Consider the following 10,158-nt stretch of genomic DNA (forward strand, 5'->3'; position numbering starts at 1 on the left):
ACCTAGAAGATGCCTTTTGGCAAATTCCTTCAGATGAACATGCGAAAGAAAACACAACCCAGTTGCCTACTACATCAATTTGTGACAATTCACAATTCACACAGCGCGATTCCACTTCACCTGCTTGGTAGTTGTTTCTGAGAATTTTGATGAGCATCTTCATCCGCAACTATTATTTGAATTCGGGAAATTATCTGTTTTATTTTGTATTCCGGACGTCGTTCCACACAGTTCTTCGAAACGAAAGTTTTAATTCTCAGTTATTCACCAAAATTAATAAGAAAGAATAGTCATTAATGTTACAATTTTTATCTGAGTGGTGGATTAGAGTCGAGTGGAATCGATTTCACAAACAGGGCGTTCTCGGATCTCCTCCCAGGGCGTTTATAGCTTCTTTTAATATTAACGGAATTTTCAAAGTGAAATAATTCGAGCTGCTACCTCAAATATATCCAAAGTAATAAAACGTTTTTTTGCGTTCAATATTGAAATTTCCCCGTTGGAAAATTTAGTTTGGATATTAATCGTCGAGCCAGGATGAGAGTTTGAATCTTATTTGAACTTTGAATATGTTTATTATATCACATCCAATTTCCAAAAAATTTTTTTTTCCAATTTATTTCAACATACATATTGGTTGAAAGCATCTCTGACTTAATTGAGTGCAGCAAACAATTCTGGTTTAGTTAAGCAAAAATCAGCTATTTTTAATGTTTCGCTTTGCAAAGGTTTGCTATTTTGCTTCGAGATATTTTTCCTATGGGAAAAATATATTTCTTTACATTAGGAGGAGTTTCTAGATGCAAAGAAAATGCAACGGGGAAAAATAGCTTTCGGCAAAATCAACTTAAGCCTTACGGCAACGGATTCTAAGGCCAGTGGTAATGCTGGTGCTGGTACTTCCATGGGTTTTAAAAAAATCGACAAGGAGCAAATGCAACGTAAAGTTGAAGAGATCAGCGGGGATTTGGAGAGTCAAAATTTAAAGGAAATTATGGGCATAACTAGTTTTGGAAGAAAAGCGGCGAAAATTTTTGACATAAATGTACGTTTAAACAAGCGAACAACAAGAAAATTTTGTATTACTTTCATAAGGTTTTTTTTATTGTTTTACAGGAACAAATTGCCAAAGCGAAAGAAGCTGCTCCCACCCACACCCAAATTACAAACGCAGAGCTTTCAAAAGACAATGCCTTAGAAGTTGAAGAAGATGATGACAGTGAAATAATAGGCCCTTTGCCAACCATTGCTCTTAGTAACTCGCAACCCACTAAGGACGAAGAACGTGATGAAGGGAGTGGCGACGAAGAGAGTGATGAAGACGAACTGGATTTATTTAAAAGTATACCTAATACTCATGAAGTCAAGATGCAACATGGAAATAAAGCAATCTTAGCTTTAGCGGGCGATCCGGCCGGGGCGCGTTTAGCTTCAGGTTCTATCGATTATGATATGTGCTTCTGGGATTTTGCGGGCATGGACTCTTCTATGCGCAGTTTTCGTACGTTACAACCCTGCGATAATTATCCTATACGCGGTCTGCAATATTCAATAACAGGTGATGTTATATTGGTTATATCGGGTAATGCCCAAGCCAAAGTATTGGATCGTGACGGCTTTGAAAAAATGGAATGTGTTAAGGGCGATCAATACATTAGCGATATGAGCCAAACAAAAGGTCATACAGCCCAACTGACAGCTGGTTGTTGGCATCCCTTTACTAAAGAAGAGTTTTTAACTGCAGCTTTAGACGGTACGTTGCGTATATGGAAAGGCCTTAGAAATAAAGAACAAAATACAGTTATAAAAACGCGCGCTCAGGGCGGACTCAAAACAAGCGCTTCATCTTGCGGTTACAATCGGGATGCGACGTTAATAGCAGCAGGTTGTATAGATGGCTCTCTGCAAACATGGGATACTCGCAAAATGTTTGTAAATACCACGCACTGCGTACGAGGAGCACACCAGAAAAATTGTGAAATTACATCTGTTATGTTTTCATACTTAGGTCACCTCATAGCCACTCGATCAAATGATGAAACCATGAAATTATGGGAGTTGCGTTATTTGAAGGAACCATTACACACTTGGTCAAATCTTTTTTCACGTTATGATACTACAGATTGTTGTTTCAGTCCGGACGATCGTTTGTTGGTAACCGGTGAATCCCTGTCGAAAAGTCAGCAGCAAGCAAATATATATTTTTACAATGTGCAGACGTTCGATGAAGTCAAGCGTATACCGGTTACAGATTCACATATTATAAAAACGTTGTGGCATCCAAAATTGAATCAGTTATTCGTAGGATGCGGTAATGGGGTTATCAAATGCTACTACGATGAAAGGCGTAGTTTTAGAGGAGCAAAATTGTGTGTAGTTAAAACTTATCGTAAGAAGAAACACGCTGAAATTATGGGAGTATCTCAGATCATTACACCTCATGCTTTGCCCATGTTTCGCCAAGAGAAATCGCGTTCCTCCCGGAAGAAAGTAGAGAAGGAACGTTTAGATCCTGTTAAATCGCATCGCCCTGATTTACCAATCACCAGCGGCCAAGGAGGCCGTGTAGCCAGCTCTGGTGGGACTTTATCGTCGTATGTGATACGTAATTTAGGACTCAGTAAACGCGTTGATGATGACCAGGATCCCCGAGAAGCCATTTTAAAGTATGCCAAAGAGGCAGAAGAAAACCCATACTGGATTGCGCCGGCTTACAAGAAAACCCAGCCGAAGCCAGTATTTTCGGAACCTGTAGATCCAAACGAAGAACAAAATGAACCTAGCTTAAAAAAAGCCAAAAAGGAGTAAAGTTCGATAAAGCAATTATTTAAGAGTAGACATTAGGAAAATATAATAAGACGAAGAAACTTCCTTGGAAAGTTAGAATAGAATAGGAGTATGAAAGACTTTGATAGTATAATAATAAAATATTGTATATGAATGGAGGAATGCAAAATCACAAGGTGTATCTTCTCTCTTATGTACCTAGTCCTTGAGTTAGTTATAAAAAGTGAAATATTTGTTGACATTCAGAAAATCTAAAAATATGTTTATTTACTATCTTGTTTCACTAAAGCATCTTGCAAGCGATAACAGTCGCTAGCTATTTTCCATTTATCATCTTGCGCGGTTATTATAAATGTTTGCTGAAATGGTTTCGTAGGCTGATCCGTGTACTTGACAGTACCGCCTGTCTGTATTAAATAAGTTATCTGACCAGATACCGCTTCGTCTATAAGGGGTTGCGCATCCACTGTAGAGATAATGTGCTCTGACGTAGGAAGTTCTACGAAATATTTTTGTATATTGTCTTTTCCATGCGCACCATTACCGTTCCATACGAATAATCCGTTGTCCAAATATAAACGATTCATTTGCTAGCGAAAAGAGCGCTTTTTATATTTTGCAATGACACTACCTATTGACAAGCAAACTGACTTACATGTCTTCGTTTATCAAAAGTTTGATAATATAACTTAGTAAAATCTTCTGCAGTGCGGCAACAGGCCTCCACTTTGGCTCTTAAAACCTGTAACGTTATACTTCCAAGGTTAAAGATTTATTAAGCTGAATAAAAGCACTCACATTATCCATTTTAGATTCATCTGCTTTTCTTTTTTTACGTTATAAGGGAAATAAAGGTCGACTTTTTTAATTTTGATGATTTGATTTATTTTCAAAGCAATTTAATCTTTAGAAACGTAAAATGTTCAATTTTGCGATAATTTTTATATAGGATTGCCATATATACACAGTTTGTCATCGCCTCTGCTGCCGCTAAGTTTGCCAATACGATAATTTTTTGTTCGTCGACAGTTACTGGCGTGCCATGATTTGGCAATCCTCCGACAAACTATTGATGCTAAATTTGTTTTGTGGTATATGGAAATCAAATAATTTCATTTTAGTATCACACATTTTAGTCTACATACACTCTTTTTTTCTTTTGATTGGTTTAATAAAGTCAGTCTTGGCCTTAACTAATAAACAAATAATAATCTGTTTATTTATTTGTGCATGATATTGTCGTTGTTTTCATAACTTTTGTTTCTTGTAAAAAAAGTAATGTCAAACTCTCCCCTTATTTGAAATAAATACTAGGAAACGGTAATGATACCGTGTTCAGAAGAAGGAAATTACTCTCTTTTGTCATCACGAGAATTAATAAAAAATGCGTAAGCAGTGCCCAGAATTGTGAGGCAAGAAAACTTTGTTCACAAAGATATACCACCGGAATTTATGTCGAAAGGAGTAAACCGACTTTATATAATCCCCCCCGAAATTTAATTCCATTATAAAGCAGTCAAATGAGGGCGACGTCGATGCTCGTAAAATATCGATTGCACCAATTTCTTAAGTTTTGTTGAACATCGTGTTTTCATCTAATGTCACTAAACGTTTAAAAAAGCGTTGTCCTATGTATTTATTTCGGATGTCAAAAGAACGAACGCGGCTTTTATCAGGCGCAGTGTTACACAAATTTTTATGGAAACCATAAAGACCAGAGAGCATTCGAAATCTTTTTAGAAGTCACACACAAAATATTACATTTTTAGAACCTTTCCTTCAGTTACTCATTTGCTAGGTAATATGCTTTGCTCACACATTGTGCAATTAAAAGCAAAAATGCAGTAATACCTCCGCAGAGAGAAAATATTATAAAACAAAACTATTCATAACCTTAAAAAATTAAGTATGGATAAAAGTCTTGTCCAACGAAATTAACCTCTATGTGCAAGTTCATCCTTTAATAGGCTATCAGGTAAAACCAAGTCAATAGATATTCGATTACATGTTATTTAACCTACTTCAAAGTTCTTAATGAATATGTAAACAACGTTTACAAGATGATCTCTTTTCTTTAAAGTAACGTTACTCTTAGTTTTTATAACGTCATTGGCGAAAACACTACTAACTTCAATATTTAAATCAACTATGAAAAAAAATTACAAAATTTGGAAAATTGAAAAAGGAAAATTCATAATCTCGAAGTTCATGGAGAAAAATGCAACCAATAAGATCATGAAAGTAAACAAAAATTTAAATAATAACAATAGTAAATTAAAAAAACCGCTAACCGCTCGAAACGAAACACAACAAAAAAAAAAAGTGACAATTCTGGAAAAATATTACCATAATTCCCAGAAAAACACAGTAATCGTTGGATTTGCAGTTGAGTTGTCTAGATGAGTTTAGAATTTGCGCCAAATCGTTTAAAAACGAGCAATTTTCAAATTTAGAAAAGAATCTTAAAACTCAACTTTGGCAGTGATAAATTATATAAAGAAGTGTCTTCACAGTAAAAATTTTAACAAAAAAATTTTAGGAGCGCCAACAAGGCGAAAAGCACGCCCCGACTTGAGAGATCAATTTTCCTTCCATTTCACTCAACTCCAAGAAAAAAAAGAAGATTGCAGACACTCGCTGATGTACACGTCGTAAACTACGCTCTTCACTATTCACTTTCTGCAAAACTACACAGAAAAAGTTGCATGTCAGCAACATGGACAAAGATAAAGGCGGAAATGGACAAAGATAAGGATGCTGATTTTTTTGATAATGAAACTTAAGCAGACACCTATCTAGTCCCTGTTAGGGCCGATGCTCGTGAAGAAGAGTGATGATGATGGTTCGAACAAGTATCTTCCGACAATGATTGTAATGAAAAGGAGTATGATGTGGCATCATAGTAGAGTCAGAGTTAGAAAACTTAAGTTATCGAAATGCCGTTAGAAACACTGGAAGAAAATAATGACGAACCAAAATACAGTTGGCAATTAACATGGCTTTTTATAACATGCAGACCATATTCAACCTTTGTTTGCTTTTCCGATGTTATATATCCTGAATATAGTAAAGCAATTTGCAGAGAAAAAATAAGCCTAAAGAGACTTTTTTCATTTCTTTAAAATAAAATGAGACGAAGTGCCCGTGCAAATCTTGTTTATTTTTAATGTGAGATAAAATGGGATGCTAGTACAAATAAAGAGCTTTAACCGGACCCAATGAAAAATTTTAAATGAAGAAGGTCGACAAAATATTGGGGTCAATTAAACCACTTAATGCCAAGAAATCTTAGAGCGTCTTGCCCTGAGAGCCAAAATTTTGTTTTCGTTTTTATAATAAAAATTCAATATCCCTTAAAAGTTTGTATAAAACTGTTATTTATGCTTTCTAATAATTCATTCTGGAAAAATTCCTCGGAAAGTACAGCAGCCACTGGCTTTGCATTTAAGGCAATAAAACGCAATTATGAATCGTCGCTGATGTGAGCATCGTAAGCTTCGCCGCGTACTTTCAAAGCTGTATTCAGGATGTATAGTGCTGAAAAGGACGATAAAGCTTAGATATGCGCTCGATGTTATAAAAAGTTTATGGATTATCCGATCCGCATTGCGAACAGTTCTTCCCCTTCCCTTTCTTTTCGTCGAAATGCACTGTTTTCAGCTCCCTAAAGCGTTGTCACTCTTCATTTCGTTTTAAACTTAATATTAATCCTTATTTCAATAAGGATTAACATTAATGCTCGACTCATCTTTTTTCCAAACCAGTCAGATATGTTGGTGTAATTGGCAGCAACTGATTTTACCCAAAAATTAAACACAGATTGATGGATTTAAGAACCGCAAGGGATAGTACCTTTACATTTATTTACATAATTTTATATTAACTGCAAATTGTTTTAATTCGACTTTGTTCCGCTGAAACGTTTCAGCGTAGTTTGTTAACTTGACCGAAGTATGTTTGACAATGGAAGTGACATTTTCAGAAATGTTTACATTTCCTACAGGCGGTTGGCGTTGTTTAGCTTTTTGTTTGGCAGATGAAAAACGAAGAAACGTGCACTTGCATTTATCCTTGTTCATGCTAGCCGCGTAGAAATATGTCGGAAACTTTGGAATATGATGTCTCAGCTGAAGTAAGAGGAGTTATGGTAAGTAAATGTACAATTAGGAAAAAACTTAATTATGCATTTGCTTGCAATCTTCCTTTCGTAGACTCCAGGTCGTTTAAAGCTTTCTGATCAACAAATCGTTTTTAAAAACAGTAAAACTGGAAAAGTTGAACAAATTGCTTCTGAAGAGATTGATTTAATAAATTCCCAGAAATTTGTTGGTTCTTGGGGCTTGCGGATATTTACCAAAAACGGACATTTGCATCGGTTTGTTGGATTCAAGGACAACGAACATGAGAAATTGGCAGCTTTCATTAAGAAATCTTACAATCAAGATCTAGTGGAAAAGGAAATGTGTGTGAAAGGCTGGAATTGGGGCACGGCGCGTTTCTTAGGCTCGGTGCTTAGTTTCGACAAAGACAGCAAAACCATATTTGAAGTGCCTCTGCCGCATGTATCCCAGTGCATGACTGGAAAAAATGAAGTCACTTTGGAATTTCATCAGAACGATGATGCGCCAGTAGGTCTAATGGAAATGCGTTTCCATATACCATCTGTGGAGTCGGCAGAAGATGATCCAGTAGAGACATTCCAAAGCAATGTAATGAAAAAGGCGTCGGTTATATCGGCATCTGGAGATGCTATTGCTATCTTCCCAGACATACACTGTCTTACGCCCAGAGGTCATTATGATATCAAAATATTTCCCACTTTTTTTCAATTACACGGCAAAACATTCGACTATAAAATTCCTATGAATTCGGTTTTGCGCCTCTTCTTATTGCCGCACAAAGATAATCGGCAAATGTTTTTCGTTTTGTCTTTGGATCCACCTATAAAACAGGGCCAAACTCGGTATCATTACCTGGTCTATTTATTTGGCCCCGAAGAAGAAACTTCTATCGAACTTCCGTTTAGCGAACAAGAACTTAAAGAGAAATACGATGGGAAAATAGAAAAAGAACTTTCGGGTCCCCTATATGAGGTCATGGGTAAAGTGATGAAGGTATTAATAGGTCGAAAAATTACGGGATGTGGAAATTTTGTCGGGTAAGCTGCTGATAAACAACATTTGAGGTTATTTGCGTATTTTATGTTTCTTGATTTCAGTCACTCTGGCACACCTGCGTTAGGTTGTTCTTTTAAAGCTGACAAAGGTTCTTTGTATCCCTTGGAAAGGGGATTTATTTACTTGCATAAGCCACCGATACATATACGCTTCGAGGAGATAGCTGCGGTAAACTTTGCTCGCAGCGGCGGTTCTACGCGTAGTTTTGATTTTGAAATTACTTTGAAAAATGGCACCGTGCACACCTTCTGCTCCATCGAAAAGGAGGAATATTCAAAACTGTTTGATTTTATTACACAGAAAAAGTTGCATGTTAGCAACATGGGCAAAGACAAAGGCGGTTATAAGGACGTTGATTTTGGCGATTCAGATAATGAAAACGAACCGGATGCCTATTTGGCCCGTGTTAAGGCCGAAGCTCGTGAAAAAGAGTCCGAGGAGGATGATGACGGTTCGGAAGAAGAATCTACGGATGAAGATTTCAAACCCAATGAAAATGAGTCTGATGTGGCTGAAGAGTACGATTCAAATGCTCAAAGTGATTCCGATGAGGATTCAGATGCCAGTGGCGCAGGAAGCCCCGATAAGCACAGTGCTGATGAAAAAAAACACAGAAAACACAAAAAGGAAAGAAAGGAAAAGCGAGAAAGTAAAGAGAAGAGCAAAGAAAAAACGGTAAGATGTGTAAATAACTAATTTTTTTATTCGGCTTAGTTGATCTTAACCCAACATCTAAAACGACATTTTTAATTCTATTTGAATTTCTTTTTAGAAAAAATCTGCGAAAAAGAAGGATTTAAACAAACCGAAGCGGCCAACGACTGCTTTTATGTTATGGTTAAATGATACCCGAGATCAAATTAAACGTGAAAATCCTGGCATCTCAGTCACCGACCTTGCTAAAAAAGCTGGTGAAATGTGGAAAGAATTAAAAGATAAATCTAAATGGGAAGAAAAAGCTGCTAAAGATAAGCAACGTTATTTGGATCAAATGAAGACCTATAAACCTAGCGCAGATAGCGGCGATGATCAGAACGCCAAACCGGCCAAGAAACGCAAAAAGGAATCTCCAACGAAGAAATCAGCTAACATTTCTGGCTCATTTAAGAGTAAAGAATATATTTCAGATGACGATGACAGCTCCTCTATTGAAGCTGATAATGAAGCGAGAAAAAGTAAAGAAGGCAAAGCTGCAGCCGACACCGAGAAAAAGAAAAACAAAACGGTTAGTTTTCAATCGTTTATATTGTCTAAGAAAATTAAAAATTTTTTTTCTCTATATCTGTTAGAATGGCGACGTGAAGAAGGGAAAGGCAAAGAAGTCGGCTAGTAATGACGGAGAATCTTCGCCCAGCACCGAAATAGAAGAAAGCGATTAAAAGGTCTATTATATACATATTTATATAGTTCTTAACATTATCAATAAACCACGAAAAGTATGCTTAAATAAGGCATTTTCTTTTTTTTAATTGAAGCCTTATTACACGCTTTGATATCTTCATCGCTCTGTTTTTCTTTCCCTTCTCCACCTTCATTTGCACACACTTGCACTTAGCATCCCTCAATTTTATAATCCTGATTCTGGTCGGATATGCTTCAGATGGCAAATGTGGAATCTAGCAAACAGGCTCATTATCAACCCCACTGAACTTTCGCCTTATTATTATTAGTCTCCGTAGCTTTAAGGTGATAAAAATTACAAGCACATGCAAATAGCCTACAACCTTATCCAGTTGTAGGTGCAAGAAATTTTGTTTTTTTTTTTTTGTTTTAGCTGAAATAGGGGGTTGGGGGTTTAAAAGTTTTCTCTAAAGGAGAAACCTTGGCTTTCCCCTTTTTCTTTAAATGAATTCAGTTTGACCGGCCTGAGCTCAAATTTCTCGTTTTAAAGTTGTGCGAATGTCTAGAAAAGATAGTGTTCGAATATTTTTGTTTGTGAAGAAGGATATCATTTTAACTATTCAACCACGCCGTGTCAAGTCTGACTCAACGTATGGGTTGAAATTTGAAAGTAATCCGACGAAAATTGAATATATATTGAGGTGTCGCAAGTTCCAATTTTTTGTTTATAAGTTTTTAAATTGCTTTTAGTTTCGTAAACTTTACTTAACACAAGAGTTGTCTCTGCATTGTTCCGATAAAAGGAATTGTAAGAACTCGAATTTAAATTCGGCTTAAATTTATTTAAAATATT

At 36.3% G+C, this 10,158-nt stretch overlaps 3 protein-coding genes across 3 annotated transcripts; 2 read left to right on the forward strand and 1 right to left on the reverse strand.

Moving 5' to 3' along the window:
- The first annotated feature begins 666 nt into the window (after positions 1-666).
- LOC119636257 (gastrulation defective protein 1 homolog) lies at positions 667-2,960 on the forward strand. Its single transcript, XM_038031558.1, has 2 exons — positions 667-1,045; positions 1,117-2,960. The coding sequence occupies exons 1-2, from the start codon at positions 812-814 to the stop codon at positions 2,806-2,808; spliced, it is 1,926 nt and encodes a 641-aa protein (XP_037887486.1). The 5' UTR covers positions 667-811; the 3' UTR covers positions 2,809-2,960.
- Positions 2,961-3,037: 77 nt separating this feature from the next.
- On the reverse strand, positions 3,038-3,697 carry LOC119636258 (NTF2-related export protein). The gene is made up of 3 exons (XM_038031559.1): positions 3,586-3,697; positions 3,443-3,529; positions 3,038-3,377 (listed from the first exon to the last, which is right to left on the reverse strand). The coding sequence occupies exons 1-3, from the start codon at positions 3,592-3,594 to the stop codon at positions 3,051-3,053; spliced, it is 423 nt and encodes a 140-aa protein (XP_037887487.1). The 5' UTR covers positions 3,595-3,697; the 3' UTR covers positions 3,038-3,050.
- Positions 3,698-6,781: 3,084 nt separating this feature from the next.
- LOC119636239 (FACT complex subunit Ssrp1) lies at positions 6,782-9,411 on the forward strand. Its single transcript, XM_038031505.1, has 5 exons — positions 6,782-6,934; positions 6,999-7,945; positions 8,006-8,639; positions 8,737-9,189; positions 9,254-9,411. Exons 1-5 carry the CDS (start codon positions 6,884-6,886, stop codon positions 9,341-9,343), a joined length of 2,175 nt encoding a protein of 724 aa, XP_037887433.1. The 5' UTR covers positions 6,782-6,883; the 3' UTR covers positions 9,344-9,411.
- Positions 9,412-10,158: the final 747 nt, after the last annotated feature.

This window comes from Glossina fuscipes, unplaced genomic scaffold (assembly GCF_014805625.2).
Source record: "Glossina fuscipes isolate IAEA_lab_2018 unplaced genomic scaffold, Yale_Gfus_2 28, whole genome shotgun sequence".
Taxonomy (NCBI): Eukaryota; Metazoa; Arthropoda; class Insecta; order Diptera; family Glossinidae; genus Glossina; species Glossina fuscipes.